Source organism: Panulirus ornatus, chromosome 17 (genome assembly GCF_036320965.1).
Source record: "Panulirus ornatus isolate Po-2019 chromosome 17, ASM3632096v1, whole genome shotgun sequence".
Classification (NCBI taxonomy): Eukaryota; Metazoa; Arthropoda; class Malacostraca; order Decapoda; family Palinuridae; genus Panulirus; species Panulirus ornatus.
Genome location: NC_092240.1, coordinates 50,933,907 through 50,952,860, shown reverse-complemented (window position 1 = coordinate 50,952,860; position 18,954 = coordinate 50,933,907). Strand labels below are relative to the sequence as shown.

The 18,954-nt window shown below is 42.9% G+C and overlaps 1 protein-coding gene across 1 annotated transcript in view; it reads left to right on the top strand.

Annotated features, from left to right (window-relative positions):
• Window positions 1–18,954, top strand: part of LOC139754744 (prolyl endopeptidase FAP-like) — a 162,946-nt gene that overhangs the window by 128,821 nt on the left and 15,171 nt on the right. The window contains exons 10-12 of the mRNA XM_071672494.1: window positions 540–691; window positions 2,345–2,448; window positions 18,699–18,822. Of these exons, the coding sequence (XP_071528595.1) occupies window positions 540–691; window positions 2,345–2,448; window positions 18,699–18,822 (380 nt within the window). The remainder of the gene's footprint in view (window positions 1–539; window positions 692–2,344; window positions 2,449–18,698; window positions 18,823–18,954) is intronic.

The window sequence follows — 18,954 nt, the reverse complement described above, 5'->3', positions numbered from 1 at the left end:
TTGTACAGAATAAATGGGTTATCATCTTGCACAGACCCCTCCACCCCCCATTGACCAACGGACCCCAAGGGGTTCTCCAGGTCTCGTACAGCATAAATGGGTTATCATCTTGCACAGACCCCCCTTGACCAACGGACCTCCCTCCTCCCCCAACGGACCCCCCTTTGACCAACGGACCACCGCACCCCCCTTGACCAACGGACCCCAAGGGGTCCTCCAGGTCTCGTACAGCATAAATGGGTCATCATCTTGCACAGATCCCCCTTGACAGACCACCCCCTTGACAACGACCCCAGGTCCTCCAGGTCTGTACGCAAAATGGTTATCTGCACAATCCCCTTTGACCAACAGACTCCCACCACCTGACAACGACCCCCCTCCTTGACCAACGGACCCCAAGGGGTCCTCCAGGTCTCGTACAGCATAAATGGGTTACCATCACGCACAGAGACCCCCCCTCCAACGGACCCCCCCCAAGCAACGGACCCCAAGGGACATCATTAACGTGGTGGTGTGTGTGGTTCTGTCACGTGTTGCAGAGATCCTGGGCCAGGGGCACGCCGTGTGGCCGAGCCCGACTGGGGAGTTCCTGGCCGTGGCCTCCTTCAACGAGTCCGGGGTGAGGGAGCTGCCAGTCCTGGTGTACTCGGATAACGTCTACCCCACCGTGCACACCCTCAGGTATCCGACGGTGAGTGCAGCGGTGTCCGGCCTCACGAACCACGCACACGCACACACACATACACCCACAGCGTCATGAACCATGCACGCACCCACACACATACACACACAACCACAGCGTCATGAACCACGCACGCAGCCACACACATACACACACAACCACATCCCTCTCCCACCACACCCCACAGCGTCACGAACCACGCACGCAGCCACACACATACACACACAACCACATCCCTCTCCCACCACACCCCACAGCGTCACGAACCACGCAGCGCCACACACACACACACCGCACCCCCTCTCCACCACACCCCACAGCGTCACGAACCACGAACGCATCCACACACACACACCCACACCCCTCCCCTACAGCGTCACGCATGCACACACACACACACACACACACCCCTCTCTCCCACACCACACCCCACAGCGTCACGAACCACGCACGCACCCACACACACACACACCCTCTCCCCACCACACCCCACAAGTCTAAAACATAACCCCCACCCCCACACCCCTCCCACACACCCCACAAGTCTAAAACATAACCCTCCCACCCCCACACACCCCACAAGTCTAAAACATAACCCCCACCCCCACCCCTCTCCCACCACACCCCACAAGTCTAAAACACAACCCTCCCACACCCCCAAAACATAACCCCCCCTCCCACAGCCCCAAAACATAACCTCCCCCCCCTTCCGCCCGCTATGTACGTAGGAAGACCTGGTACACTTCGTTAATCTACCTTATCTCTTTTAACATCTGCTCACTGACCAACTGGTCACTCGGGCTTACCTCTGCTTGTTCTGGCTAGGTGTAGAACAGAAAGGGGTCCCCAGGGACACAGAGGTCATACCTCTGTGTACAGCGGCCCGGGGAAAGTTCCTGGCTAGGTGTAGAACACAAGGGTGTTCCCAGGGACACAGAAGGTCAGTATTTTCTGTGTACAGCGGCGGGGGGGAAGTTCCTAGCTAGGTGTAGAACACAAGGGGTGTTCCCAGGGACACAGAAGGTCAGTATTTTCTGTGTACAGCGGCTGGGGGGAAGTTCCTGGCTAGGTGTAGAACACAAGGGGTGTTCCCAGGGACACAGAAGGTCAGTACTTCTGTGTACAGCGGCTGGGGGGAAGTTCCTGGCTAGGTGTAGAACAGAAAGGGGTTTCCCATGGACACAGAAAGTCATTCCCTTCTTGTAAGCGCCCGGGGATCTGGCTAGGGGTAAAAAAGGTTCCATGGAGAAGTCATTCCCTCTTTACATGGAGACCACAGAGCGGCCCATCTCCTGGGCTGCTTCGTGGCTTCATGCGCCACGACTGCTGCTATCTTGCTTCAAATGTCACGGGTGATCCGAAGCATCTCGTTCCCTGGGCTGCTTCGTGATCCGTTCACTCGCCTTGATTGGTGCTATTATGCTTCGAACATTCTTAGTGATCCGAAGCGTCTCCTTCCCTGTGTTGCTTCAGTGATTCGTTCATTGCTTCGCGTGCCACGACTGGTGCTGCCAAAGTTCATTCATTTCGTGGAGTCTTACTAATGAGACTTAACCACGACTGTTCTCGGACAGATCGGGAGAAAAATATATAAAAAAACAGGGAAGAAATCTAATATGCTTCATCACGAATTAGAACCACGTTTCGCTTTCTCCTTTCCAGGTGAACACGCCGATCCCAGAGGTGACAGTGTGGCTGTATGACCTCAAGAGCAAGCAAGTGCCTCCCCCTCGGACGAGACTGGTGCCTCCAGACCCCATCACGGAGTACGTAACTCTCTTACTTCTCACAGCCCCTGTGTTTTGCACTTTTGTCTCCTCACACTACCAACATACATCCAAACAACACTAATATATATGTTGGAAAAGATCACAATTGAGCGGGTGTTCGATTCCTTCTAATCCACGTGGGGGGAAATGAACCACGATAAGTTCCCAAGTGCACTTTCGTGTCATGATCACATCATCGGGGGCGATACAAGAAACATAACAGTTGATATACAAGGAAGAGACGTAGCTAAGATGCCATTTAGTAAACAAGTCTCTTCCTTGTATATCAACGGACTGTTCTATTCCTTTTCTTGTACTCTCCCCTGATGATGTGATATTACACGAAACTGCACTTGGCAACTTACCGCGTTTCACTTCTCCCGTGGATTACAATCATCATATCTGCCTAACTTTACGAATCAGATCCAGGGCTAGACTGCTAAGCTACCGCACCCAAGAGCCACATTTAAGTACCCGAAAGTCGTACCTTCGTCGTGCTCACAGCGTCTGTTTCAAAGGGGTGGAAGGGGGAAGGTGTTAGCACATAAACATGACAGTCATTTCTCCACCTCCGTCTTCTCGTCCTCACAAACAGCATCATGGAACAGGAGAATGAAAACCAGACCTCACTTGGTAAACGTCACACACACACACACACACACACACACACACACACAACACACACTCCCTGACCCAAGGGGGTAAATCACTCCCTCTTTCCCCCCTTCTTTTTTATTATTTGCGCATCCGAAGACAATGTTCCTCATTAAGATGGAGTTAGAGGGTAAAGGAGTTGTGTATATAGTGTGAGACTCAGACGTCAGTGCACGTGTGAGCGAGCGAGCTTTGCCCTGCCCTCAAGCCTGGCAATTAAGGGGAGGTGATGGGTGGTTCCCTCTGAACGAATGGTATGTCGGAACAACCGATGCTTCGCCCAGAGTCGTAAAACTGTCAAGGGAGCTTTGTAGCGGTTTCCACACTGACTCTATTACGATAAATGTGACAGTTTTAAAACAGTAGAGTTTGTTCATTTCAAACAGCAAAGTGTGTTGATGCGCGATGGCTAAGGACATACGGCGGGGCAGAAGAAAGTGGACGGGGGTCTGCTTAGTGAATGTGACAGTTTAAAAAACAGTAAAGTTTGTTCATTCAAACAGCAAAGTGTGTTAATGCGCGAATGGCTAAGGACATACGGCGGGGCAGAAGAAAGTGGACGGGGGTCTGCTCAGTACGGATTCTAAACTGGTCTGTTTAGTAAGGATCTTTAAGAGTCGGGGATTCTCTTTCGTTCTAACCTCTTAATAAAAGTTCACCGTGCAGGCCGACTTCACCACCATCACCACCATCACTCGCAGTGCAGGAGAGGAGAGGGGGAAATGGGGTGGATAGAGTCTGAGTAAGACATCTCGTTGCTTTGCTTGCTTCTATCCTGCTCCATTCCACGCTAGCCTACCTCACCAATGCGTGGGTCTGACATCAACATTTCCTTTTTTCCCCCCTATCAGCTGTCGCTGCCGGAGGGTGTATAGGGTAGGGGGGGAAATAAGGGAGCCTTCGAACTGTTCCATCCTTAACTCACCCTCATAGATTGGGAGTTCACTTCGATAAGTTCAGAAAACAGATAACTTAAGACATGGACCAATGGGGTCTTCTACTGGCCTGCCTTCTATCCACACATGGACCAATGGGGTCTTCTACTGCCTGCCTATCCACTATTACACTCCCCACGTACCTACATCAAATCGTAACGTATATATGACTGACTTATCCCCCTGGAAAGCTGATATTCTATTTTTTAATGTCTTTTTCAAAATACGAAAGAAAAGAAATAACGTTGGCAAATACGGCTCTCTTGAACTACACATCTCTTAAGATGTGTTCCCGGCTACGACTTACGATTGATGTACCACTGTGGGGCACTATGCCCCGATTCATCCCCAATATTCATTGAGTTCCTCCCCCGAATCTAGAAACTGTATTCATTTGGGTGATTCAATACATATGGAACCATGGTTCACAGGTAGATGACAAGGCCATCAACACGTAGTCGAAGATTTTTGAACGAAGGGAATCGTGTTCTTCCAGTTGGCCTTTTTTTTGAGATGTATTTGGCCCCCCTGAGCACGACAGAACGACCCTTGAGCACGACCCAGAACGACCCTTGAGCAGGAGAGTGTGACCCTTGAGCACGACAGTCCAACCCTTGACCAACACAGTACGACCCTTGAGCACGACAACATGACCTTGAGCGCGACGGTGCGTTCTTGAGTTCGAAGGTACGCTCTCGAGTTCGAAGGTGCACTCTTGAGTTCGAAGGTACGCTCTTGAGTTCGAAGGTACGCTCTTGAGTTCGAAGGTACGCTCTCGAGTTCGAAGGTTCGTTCTTGAGTTCGAAGTACGCTCTCGAGTTCGAAGGTACGCTCTCGAGTTCGAAGGTACGTTCTTGAGTTCGAAGGTATGCTCTCGAGTTCGAAGGCACCAGACCCTTGGGAATAGCTAAGGCACGTCTCCATATCCATTTCTTCCTCGAAAATAGTCCCCAGGTACCATTCCCATCGCCCACGCCTGATGTTGACTTAGACCATTCCCATTGCCCACGCCTGATGTTGACTTAGACCATTCCCATTGCCCACGCCTGATGTTGACTTAGACCATTCCCATTGCCCACGCCTGATGTTGACTTAGACCATTCACATTGCCCACGCCTGATGTTGACTTAGACCATTCACATTGCCCACGCCTGATGTTGACTTAGACCATTCACATTGCCCACGCCTGATGTTGACTTAGACCATTCACATTGCCCACGCCTGATGTTGACTTAGACCATTCACATCGCTCACGCCTGATGTTGACTTAGCTTAAGCCTTGAAGCCCCCATCTTCTGTCATGAATACAACCTCCCACTTCGGTCTCCAAGCATGAGGGACATCAACACATGTGAATCTCCTCTTGTGAGGCCTTCAACACGTGTGAATCACCTCTTTTGAGGGCCTTCAACAAATGTGAATCTCACATCAACACAACCTCTCTTCTTCAGACCCTCTCAGTGGGTCGGCTCTGATCTGAGGCCCTTCGGTACGTTCTGCCTCCATCATTCCAACATCAACACTGCTTTCCCTGATTCGGTCCTTGAACTCAAGAGTACTTTTTCCCCTATGCCCTGCCGGGGTTCGAACACGGCATCTTTGAACCTAAGACGAACATAGACTATAACATTTCTCCTCTGTCTGTGTCTCACATAATGGTGAAGAACATGTTCTCTTTTTCTTCCTCTGACGAGTATATCATCATCATCAGCTGCCAACATGTTACGGATTGAGTTCATCCATCGTTTATGGTGGCCAATGAACGTGAGTTCTTTGAAACATAACAAAAAAATGTGGTGTGAGGGACCTTACCAAGCGAATATATACCCCTTAACCAAATCAACCAAGCCTTCCAGGTAGGTATATACCCACTTCCCCTGACCTTACCAAGTGAATATACATCCCTCCAAATCTCCCTCTCCTTCTAGGCAGGTATATACCCACTTCCCCTGACCTTACCAAGTGAATATACATCCCTCCAAATCTCCCTCGCCTTCCAGGTAGGTATATACTCACTTCCCCTGACCTTACCAAGTGAATATACATCCCTCCAAATCTCCCTCGCCTTCCAGGTAGGTATATACTCACTTCCTCTGACCTTACCAAGTGAATATACATCCCTCCAAATCTCCCTCTCCTTCTAGGTAGGTATATACCCACTTCCCCTGACCTTACCAAGTGAATATACATCCCTCCAAATCTCCCTCGCCTTCCAGGCAGGTATATACTCACTTCCCCTGACCTTACCAAGTGATATACATCCCTACCCAAACACCTCGCCTTCCAGACAGGTGTATACTCACTTCCCCTGACCTTACCAAGTGAATATACATCCCCCATCCAAATCACCTCGTCTTCCAGGCAGGTATATATACATCCACTTCCCCTGCAGAGGTCGTCTCCTGGGACTACGAAGGAGGAACGGGTGACCCTCCCCTGCCACCAGGCCAATCACACAGTCTCATGCCTCCAATGTCTCTCTCTCTCTCTCTCTCTCTCTCTCTCTCTCTCTCTCTCTCTCTCTCTCTCTCTCTCTCTCTCCAGCCTCTGCCTTTCACATATGTCTGGTCCTTTTGTGTCCGTCCTTATCTGGCAAATCACTTTTAATGAGTTCTGATGATGAACTATCATCTGCTCTGGACAGAGCGGGGACATTTTGGCACACATAGACACACACACGCACGCGCTCGCGCGCTTAAAGGGCGCGTCTCTACCCACATGGCTTGGCAGCGCCCGCCCGCCCGCCCGCGCCCCCTGGCCACCAAACCAAGCCAGCACAACAGCCCGGGGCCCGGCCAACAGCTGACGTCACGGGGCCCCCAAAGCCCAGACACTGGTCCCCCCTCGAAGGTATTCACCACCTCCTTGTAGAATTTCTCGGTGTTGTCGCTGTAGATAGACCCCCTCGGTGTCGTAGAGAGATAATGACGGTAGCATTTGCTCTTGTGACATGAGAATGTCCCTCTACGTGTCTTGTCTGTGGTGTGTACGCCATTTCTCCCCTCGATGTTGTGTACTTAGCATTCCACCACCTCTGTAAGTCGACCTTGTGGACTCTGATCAGTGGGTCACGCTGTGTCTTTGTTGTGTATGCTGTAGCTGTTCTTGTTGTTGTTGTTGTTGTTGTTTTTGTTGTTGCCGGATTTTCTTGGATGTACTTGCCATTAATGTAGTGGGTGTAAACATTCTCTTATATCTCTGTACGTTACCCGGAGCCAGTAATGTCCTCGGTGTATAACAGTAAATATATATATATATATATATATATATATATATATATATATATATATATATATATATATATATATATATATATATACAACCTGCATTTAAGCGTACTGCCGTTAATGTGGCTTCATTATAAACCCCCCCTCTCTCTTCTCTCTCTCTCTCTTCCTCTCTCTCTCTCTCTCTCTCTCTCTGTATTTCAAGGATTAGTTCGTTATACAACTGCCTTGCATCCGGGGCCCGTGAGGCAACCACTGTCGCTCCTGTCCTCCTTACTCATTTACCTTTTCCCGCTGGTGTGTGTTAGCAACCCCCCCACATCCCATCTTCCGCCCGTGACCTGTTCGCGCGAGACGAGATACCTATCCTTGCGTATACGCCAGGATCTAAAGAGCGCCTATGGGGGCCATATACGCCTCACAGTGGCGACGACAGAAAACGGAAGACCTTCCATGATGGCCAACCCGAACCCCCTCCTCCTCCACCATCCCTCCTTCCCCCTTGGCTTTCGTATCTATCATCTGTTGTTCAGCTACGTATGACATGCATGTCTCTTGGCGTTTTCATGTTATTCATCATACATGTCTTTTGTTTCAGTCACTCTAAGAACTGTATTCAACAGTGTTTATTTGTGTGATATTTTCCATTCAACGGCCTGTTTGTTTACACCGACGTCATCAAAGATATTCGTGTTATATTTCTCTCATCTCTACGTTAAGATATAAATAAATATATAATCAAACTACAACTCATAAGGTACAACTGGAAATATATATATATATTTCGTTTCGTGGTATGTGGCATTCTGTTATGCATAACTGAGATGTTACCATTTTCTTTACCATGGAGGGAAAAAAAAATTTTTTTGGGGGGGGACTTAAAAGAACCTGGTAATTTCTTATTTTCTTTCTTTTTTTTTCAACGATTGGTTTTCAAATACTCAGGTGTTCTACCACAGGGTAAGGTTAGTAATATATCTTCAGATATACCATTATTCTAAGCGAAAAAAAAGAAGACATGAATAAAAACAAATAATATAGGGCATTGTAATAGAGACATGTCTTGAGTCCAACGCCTAATAGACCTAATAGATAACACCAACTCAATGCCCATCCCCCCCTAGGCCAAAGCCTAATAGACCTAATAGATAACACCATCCTAATCACGTGTGTGTGTGTGTGTGTGTGGTGTGTGTGTGTGTGTGTGTGTGTGTGTGTGTGTGCCACACAAAAAAATATATAGTAAAATGAGCTCACTCAATCTGGTCTATAGACACTATAAACTCATCATCATCTCACACACACACACACACACACAGAACACAACACACTTAACTATTCTCGGCCTGACACACACACACACACACACACACACACACACACACACGACACTCGCTCCCTACACACCAGAAACGCCAAGCGACACAGACTAAATTAAATGCCCCCAGAACACTTACATGCCACGACATATTCTTTTTTGGATGGGACAGGGGAGAGAGAACCCTCAGCATCTTATTCTATAAACAACACCTCCGCTCCACCCTAATTCACGCCTCACCGGCTTGATGTCCCCCCCCTAAACCCTCTCATGAGCAAATACAGCAAAGCTGTAAACAACAACAACAACAACAAAAACAACAACAACAACAACAACAAAAACAACAACAAGAACAATATAACATGCAGCACTTAGTACCATCACTGGCTCTTCCAACAAACACAAAACAATGAAAACAAAGGACTCTCCCACAACACGGCATTATATATATATATATATATATATATATATATATATATATATATATATATATATATATATATATATATAAACTCGGCAAAATCAGCTCCACGCGAACTAGGACTCCCTCTCACCCAGACCAACCCAGCCAAAAAGCAGAAGACGAACCAAACTTTTACCTCTGCCTCATGTTTTACACACACACACACACACACACACACAACACACATACACACACACACACACACATACACACACACACACATACACACACACACACATACACACACATACACACACACACACTACACACCACACAACACACACACACACCAACACACCAACACACACACACACACACACACACACACACACACACACACAACACACACACACACACACACACACAACACAATATATATATATATATATATATATATAATATATATTTTATATAACGAATACAGTGCATAGGAACGCGCACCTTCAGAGAACATACAAACCTCCAACAGCCAGGATCGAACCCGGGACCACCTGTGCAACAGGCGTGAGTGCTAACCTCCTGTTAACTGCCAGGCCCATGATAACGATCGGGCCAAATCCATCACCATCACGGGCCAAGTCCTAGTAGCTAGGCTGGACCGATCGGGCCAAATCCATCGCCATCACGGACCAAGTCCTAGTAGCTAGGCTGGACCGATCGGTCCAAATCCATCGCCATCACGGACCAAGATCTAGCTAGGCTGGACCGATCGGTCCAAATCCATCGCCATCACGGACCAAGTCCTAGTAGCTAGGCTGGACCGATCGGGCCAAATCCATCGCCATCACGGGCCAAGTCCTAGTAGCTAGGCTGGACCGATCGGTCCAAATCCATCGCCATCACGGACCAAGTCCTAGTAGCTAGGCTGGACCGATCGGTCCAAATCCATCGCCATCACGGGCCAAGTCCTAGTAGCTAGGCTGGACCGATCGGTCCAAATCCATCACCATCATGGACCAAGTCCTAGTAGCTAGGCTGGACCGATCGGTCCACATCCATCGCCATCACGGGCCAAGTCCTAGTAGCTAGGCTGGACCGATCGGTCCAAATCCATCACCATCATGGACCAAGTCCTAGCTAGGCTGGACCGATCGCCACATATCGTGCCAGGCGGTGGAGCGACCTAATTACACCAGATAAGGCTATCATAAACTCGTATATAATAGATGTCCTACGTGTCCTGGAAGGGGGTATATATAATTAGGAGGAGGGGGGGATAATGAGCCAAGTGCTCCTTCATCGGCGAATATAATTTTAAAAGGGTCGTTTTCATACATGATATGCGAATTAATACGAGTTTGTCTTTTATTTACTTTTCTTTTTCGTTTTATTTACTTTTTCTTTTTCGTTTTATTTACTTTTTCGTTTTCGTTTTGTTTACTTTTTCTTTTTCGTTTCATTTACTTTTTCTTTTTCATTTTATTTACTTTTTTCGTTTTATTTACTTTTCTTTTTCGTTTTATTTACTTTTTCTTTTTCGTTTTATTTACTTTTTCTTTTTCGTTTTATTTACTTTTCTTTTTCGTTTTATTTACTTTTCTTTTTCGTTTTATTTACTTTTCTTTTTCGTTTTATTTACTTTTTCTTTTTCGTTTTATTTACTTTTTCTTTTTCGTTTTATTTACTTTTTCTTTTTCGTTTTATTTACTTTTCTTTTTCGTTTTATTTACTTTTTCGTTTTCGTTTTATTTACTTTTCTTTTTCGTTTTATTTACTTTTTCTTTTTCGTTTTATTTACTTTTCTTTTTCGTTTTATTTACTTTTTCTTTTTCGTTTTATTTACTTTTTCTTTTTCGTTTTATTTACTTTTTCTTTTTCGTTTTATTTACTTTCCTTTTTCGTTTTATTTACTTTTTCGTTTTCGTTTTATTTACTTTTCTTTTTCGTTTTATTTACGTTTTCGTTTTATTTACTTTTCTTTTTCGGTTTATTTACTTTTTCCTTTTCGTTTTATTTACTTTTCTTTTTCGGTTTATTTACTTTTTCTTTTTCGTTTTATTTACTTTTCTTTTTCGGTTTATTTACTTTTCTTTTCGTTTTATTTACTTTTCTTTTTCGTTTTATTAACTTTTCTTTTTCGTTTTATTTACTTTTTTTCGTTTTATTTACTTTTCTTTTTCGTTTTACTTTTTTTCGTTTTATTTACTTTTCTTTTTCGTTTTAATTACTTTTTTTTCGTTTTATTTACTTTTCTTTTTCGTTTTATTTACTTTTTTTCGTTTTATTTACTTTTCTTTTTCGTTCGTCCTGTGCTAACTTAACGTAGGATTGACACGACGTTTCGCTTGGCCTCCCCATATTTTTCTTTTTTTTCACATAAACTAAGCTGATCTAAGCTTTCTAGAAATGCAAGTAGAAGCTTTCGCTTCCCCACTTGCAGAAAAACTAAGCTGATCTAAGCTTTCTAGAATGCAAGTAGAAGCTTTCGTTTCCTCACTTGCAGAAAAACTAAGCTGATCTAAGCTTTCTAGAATGCAAATTGAAGCTTTCGCTTCCCCACTTGCAGAAAAACTAAGCTGATCTAAGCTTTCTAGAATGAAAATTGAAGCTTTCGCTTCTCCACCTGCGATAAATTAAGCTGACCTAAGCTTTCTAGAAATGTAATGAAGCTCTCGCTCCCCCACTTGCTGAAAAACTAAGCTGAACTAAGCTTTCTGGAAATGCAGTGAAGCTTTCGCTTCTCTATTTGCAGATGAACTAAGCTGACCTAAGCTTTCTAGAAATGCAAATAGAAGCTTTCGTTTCTCTATTTGCAAATGAACTAAGCTGACCTAAGCTTTCTAGAAATGCAAATAGAAGCTTTCGTTTCCCCAACTTGCAGAAAAACTAAGCTGACCTAAGCTTTCTAGAAATGCAAAAAAAAGGCTTTCGTTTCCCCACTTGCACATGAACTATACTGACCCAAGCTTTCTAAAATATATATATATATACATAAAGAAGCTCATTAATTCATTTAACTGATCTATGAAGCCTAAACCATCTTCAATTATAACTGACGGGCGATAATAATGATAATCATTATATATATATATATATATATATATTATATATATATATATATATATATATATATATATATATATATAATATAACACGTGATTATAAATGGCAGATCTCATAGTGGGGACGGGTACGAAGATCAGGGAAAATGTGGAATTTAATGTTACTTTCATGAAAAGATGGTGAAACACACACACACACACACACACACACCACACAATGTAAAACAAAATTATCCATGTTTCAAAGTTATTTCCGGGACGCATTTCAAACAGGCACATGTCTAAATAATGATAGGCATCATCAATCAACCATCCATTAAAAAAAAATAAATAAATAAAAGATACTACTGGTGTCCATCTCTAGTTGGTAAATATGGGGTAAATTACCCCCCCCACCCCCTCATCGTATTTATCTACTTGAACCGCCTTCTCCGTCTGTTTTCTTTTATCTACCATCGTTCATCATTTTACATTGTACATTTTTCTCTAGACACTTCAGGCGTTCTTAAAATACTTCAGAATACCATGAGCTCAGTGCTAGACCCTTTCTCTATACAGTCTTCTAATTAGAGTGTTCGAAACTTGCATAACTCTACGTTCAATACTTATCATCTATCGAACTCAGTAAAAATTCTACGATAAGAGACTACAGATCAAAGGAGAGCCACTGATTAATGCCTTATCTATCGACTCCTTATCATGTATGGAATTCGACTTCAGTGTGAAACGGTGTAACGATGGCTTTTTTTGGGGACATGTTCCTTTCATTACGATCGTTAGCAAATGGTTGGTAGTTCAATATTGGAACTCCCTCGAAGTGGCTTAATGACCCCAGGCCAATTTCCATGTCTTAATTGCATGACTTGCCCATTAAAAGATGAAATAACATTCCACAAAGACGTAACGAATAGAAAACGTAAGAGAAAAAAATAAAGATGATTGTCAAATACCGTTCAACATGTAACTTATGCTCAGTTGAAAACATCATGGCCAAACATTGGACATATTACCATTAATCAGTTGAAAACATCATGGCCAAACATTGGACATATTACCATTAATCAGTTGAAAACATCATGGCCAAACATTGGACATATTACCATTAATCAGTTGAAAACATCATGGCCAAACATTGGACATATTACCATTAATCAGTTGAAAACATCATGGCCAAACATTGGACATATTACCATTAATCAGTTGAAAACATCATGGCCAAACATTGGACATACCACCATTAATCAGTTGAAAACATCATGACCAAACATTGGACATATTACCATTAATCAATTGAAAACATCATGGCCAAACACTCGACATACCACCATTAATCAACTTAAACATCATGGCCAAACATTCGACATACACATTAATCACTTAACATCATGGCAACATTCAACATACCACCATTAATCAACTTAAACATCATGGCCAAACATTCAACATACCACCATTAATCAACTTAAACATCATGGCCAAACATTCAACATACCACCATTAATCAACTTAAACATCATGGCCAAACATTCAACATACCACCATTAATCAACTTAAACATCATGGCCAAACATTCGACATACCACCATTAATCAACTTAAACATCATGGCCAAACATTCGACATACCACCATTAATCAACTTAAACATCATGGCCAAACATTCAACATACCACCATTAATCAACTTAAACATCATGGCCAAACATTCGACATACCACCATTAATCAGTTGAAAACATCATGGCCAAACATTCGACATACATCATTAATCAGTTGAAAACATCATGGCCAAACATTGGACATATTACCTGGATTCATTGTGAAACATCAAAGCCAAACAGCATTGGACATCTTACCTTTAATCGGTTGAAACATCTTGGTGAAACACTGACCTGAAACATCATATTGAAACACTGGCCATATCATCTAAAATCCACTGAAACATCGTGGCTCAACGATACAAATCTAATCACATATAATCAATTGAAACATTATGGCCAAACATTGGACATGTCATGTATAATCCTCTAAAACATTATGGCTAAACACTGGACATGTCACGTACATTCAGGTGAAACATTATGGCCAAACATTGGACATGTCACGTATATTCAGGTGAAACATTATGGCCAAACACTGGACATGTCACCTACATTCAGGTAAAACATTATGGCCAAACACTGGACATGTCACGTATATTCAGGTGAAACATTATGGCCAAACACTGGACATGTCACGTATATTCAGGTGAAACATTATGGCCAAACACTGGACATGTCACGTATATTCAGGTAAAACATTATGGCCAAACACTGGACATGTCACCTACATTCAGGTGAAACATTATGGCCAAACACTGGACATGTCACGTATATTCAGGTGAAACATTATGGCCAAACACTGGACATGTCACCTACATTCAGGTAAAACATTATGGCCAAACACTGGACATGTCACCTACATTCAGGTAAAACATTATGGCCAAAACGACACTTAAAAAGATCACTTAGAATAAGTTGTAACATCATGGCCAAAGAGTACTGGACATATTAATTATAATCAACGGTCAAAAAGACACTAGAAACATCACTTATAAAAGTTGTAACACGACGTGGCCAAATAATACTGGACATTAATCATGTCACTTACCTTGCCCCGCTGGCCGCCAGGTGAAGACGCAGGCCAATCCCTGGCCAGGATTACTTGTCCACTGATGATCATTTTGCTGCTAATTAACATTTTGCAGCTAATTAAACTATGTCCAGTTTTGGGAAATAATTTTTATATTTTTTCTGAAATTTATATATATCGTACTGAGCCATTTATTTTGTTACAATTATATACACATTAAAATGTTCCACATTTTATTTTTTTTTCAGTAATGTATATATCACAATGATTAACTATTTTTTCAGTAATGTATATATATCAATGATTAATTTTTTTCAGTAATGTATATATATATCACAATGATTAACCTATTTTTTCAGTAATGTATATATATCAATGATTAATTTTTTTTCTGTAATGTATATATATAACAATGATTAACCTATTTTTTCAGTAATGTATATATATCACAATGATTAACCTGTTTTTTCAGTAATGTATTATATCACAATGATTAACCTATTTTTTCAGTAATGTATATATATCACAATGATTAACCTATTTTTCAGTAATGTATATATATCACAATGATTAACATATCTTTTCAGTAATGTATATATCACAATGATTAACTTATTTTTTCAGTAATGTATATATATCACAATGATTAACCTATTTTTTCAGTAATGTATATATATCACAATGATTAACCTATTTTCACTATGTTCACTACGCACTAACTTATAAGTGAGTGACGGTCGTACTTAGAATTAACTTATTTCTAATCCATCTATGTCATTTCACATTGAAAAAAAAATAAATTATCACCAAAAAAATTAGATCAATTATCGTGCCATGATTATATCATGGATCGTAATTACATCTGAAATTATTTTACTTATTTTAATTAATTTACTTATTTTACTTAATTATTTTACTTATTTTACTTAATTATTTTACGTATTTTACTTACTTATTTTACTTATTTTACTTACTGAAATGATGAAGTACCAGTTTAGGGGCACCACAGAAATATATATATATATATATATATATATATATATATATATATATATATATATATATATATATATATATAGTAGGGAAAGTAATCATAAGTTATAATAAATGCTACAACATAATGATGATAATAATGATGATAATGATGAAAATGATGACAACGCGTGTACTATGGGGTCTATGAGGCTCATGGAAAATGTGATGTAACATGACTGGGAAATTTTATGAGCCTTTTAAACCTAATTTCACTTAGTAATTTAAATCTACGATACATTTAAAGTTACTTTAAAAAAAAAAAGATAAGGGAGTGACGGTGTAATTAGCATTATAGGCCTATATCTATAATCCTCTAAAAGATCATAGCCAAATCAAATTGATCATATCATCTTTAGAATCAAAATGGCGGAAGACGAAGAGCAATGTTTTGAAAGTACATTTCCATTATGTCATTCAATATTAAGGTGAATTAAGGTCAATATCATCAGGATGACCTATCATATCCCTAGATATTAAGGGAAGAAATAATTAAAAATCTAAATGACTCTTAACTAATTAGTTAATTAATATGTCTCGTCCAAACCCATACGAGACCTCGGTGCCCCTAAACTATATATCTTCACGAATTTCTTAATTTTATGACTAAAAAAAAAAAAAGGACATTTGTACTTTACAGATATTTAAATCAGTCACATAAATGGCCCTGTGGCGTATTCACATACTTTCACATAGAAAGTTACACATAATGTCACATAAAAATTAGACGTCGTGGAGACCCTCCTCCTTCAGGCACGGCCGGAGCCGTACTGAGGAACGAGTCTTGGATGGGGTCCCTCCTAACCTGGCCAGCAGACACAGAGGATAACGAGCCAATTGAGAACTGAATTGGTAGTTTCAGTAACACCCGTCGTCCAGTAAGGGTGATTCGAAATGATTTCTATTGTAATTTATAATGGAATGTTTGTGTAACTTAGGTACCCATCCTGGCCAGCAGACACAGAGGATAACGAGCCAATTGTGAACTGAATTGGTAGTTTCAGTAGCACCCGTCGTCCAGTAAGGGGGATTCGAAATTATTTCTACTGTAATTTATAATGGAATGTTTGTGTAACTTAGGTACCCATCCTGGCCAGCAGACACAGAGGATAACGAGCCAATTGAGAAATGAATTGGTAGTTTCAGTAACACCCGTCGTCCAGTAAGGGGGATTCGAAATGATTTCTATTGTAATTTATAATGGGATGTTTTATGTAACTTATTGGTTTAGTGAATTTTGATGACTGTTATGTTGATATATGTGTGTGTGTGTTGTTTGTGGACGTAAACATTTAGCAGACTAGTGGGCGTGGCTATGGTAATTGGCCTCTGGTCTGGTGTCATGTCATACCACGTCCGTTTGTGTCATGTCACGCCATGACATGTCAGTTCCAAGGGTCATCCGTGACAGATGTCACGTTGCGTTTAACTCGAATATGACACACTAGGTTTGGCGTGACACAGCTCCTCTGGTGTCATGTGTGTCATGCCCTCCACGTCCGTCCCTGACGTGACACATGACACAGCGCTTGTGTCATGTGTCATGCCACACACACACAGACACACACACCTGGCATCCCGCAAATTGGTTCGCTTTTACACTTTCTTAAACGCCTTATGGGCCACAATGGAATCCAATTTGATGTAATACAGTAAATATCTTACAACTGCATTTGAATGAGCTGCGAAATGGCCAAAAAAGATTAAAATAAAATCCACGATCGCTTCGCGGAACACAGCCATAGTTGAGGCAAGACAAGTGGCAAGGAACATGAGAAGAGAGTATGGAATAAATAAACTCAGTTCTGGGCCTTTAAAATGAACATTATGGAACCATTCCTCTTCGAACGCCTAGTTCCGTGTGTCTCAGCGCATTCCAATGTGATTAAATGTTTCTTAAATCAATGCAATTCAAGAGACAACATAACTGAATTTTGTTTTGAGTGTGAAAAAAAAAACCCTGTGCAAGACCCCAAGCTAACAGTGGATGTATCACCTTCATACATTCATGTAGGAAAGGATCATAATTTTGCGCGTGGACTCATAAAAATACATTCATGTATGTTGTCTTTTATCCCTGGGGTTAGGGGAGAAAGAATACTTCCTACGTATTCCCTGCGTGTCGTAGAAGGCGACTAAAAGGGGAGGGAGCTGAGGGGGCTGGAAATCCTCCCCTCTCGTTTTTTTTTTTTAATTTTCCAAAAGAAGGAACAGAGAAGGGGGCCAGGTGAGGATATTCCCTCAAAGGCCCAGTCCTCTGTTCTTAACGCTACCTCGCTAATGCGGGAAATGGCGAATAGTATGAAAGAAAGAAAAAGATGTTGTCTTAGATGAGAGGAGATGTTTTTGGAGCTGTGAGGTCAGTATATTCCACTAGACACAGGTAAACATACCTGGTATCAAACCATCGCATTTTACGTGTCTGGGAAATGCTACGTTGCACACATAGCGTCGAAGTGTCTTCTGTGGAGTTGGCTGGTCCATCCTCCCTCAGGTCACACTACCTGGTGCTCCTCCCTCAGGTCACACCACCTGGTGCTCCTCCCTCAGGTCACACTACCTGGTGCTCCTCCCTCACCACCTTCTGCTCCTCCCTCAGGTCACACCACCTGGTGCTCCTCCCTCAGGTCACACCACCTGGTGCTCCTCCCTCAGGTCACACTACCTGGTGCATCCTCCCTCAGGTCACACTACCTGGTGCTCCTCCCTCAGGTCACACCACCTGGTGCTCTTCCCTCAGGTCACACTACCTGGTGCTCCTCCCTCACCACCTTCTGCTCCTCCCTCAGGTCACACTACCTGGTGCTCCTCCCTCAGGTCACACCACCTGGTGCTCCTCCCTCACCACCTTCTGCTCCTCCCTCACCACCTTCTGCTCCTCCCTCAGGTCACACTACCTTCTGCTCCTCCCTCAGGTCACCTTCTGCTCCTCCCTCAGGTCACACTACCTTCTGCTCCTCCCTCAGGTCACCTTCTGCTCCTCCCTCAGGTCACACTACCTGGTCAACGTGGGTTGGGTCAACGCCAGCAGCGTGTGGGCCTCCTGGGCGTCCCGGGACCAGAGCACAGCTGCCCTCGCCACCTGTGACCCGCCCGTCTGGAACTGTTCCCTGGTACGTCTGCTGTGTGGGGTGTAGGGCAGCTGCCTCTGTGTGAGGTGTAGCTGTGTCTGTGTGGAGTGTAGAGCAGCTGCGTCTGTGTGGGGTGTAGAGCAGCTGCGTCTGTGTGGGGTGTAGCTGTGTCTG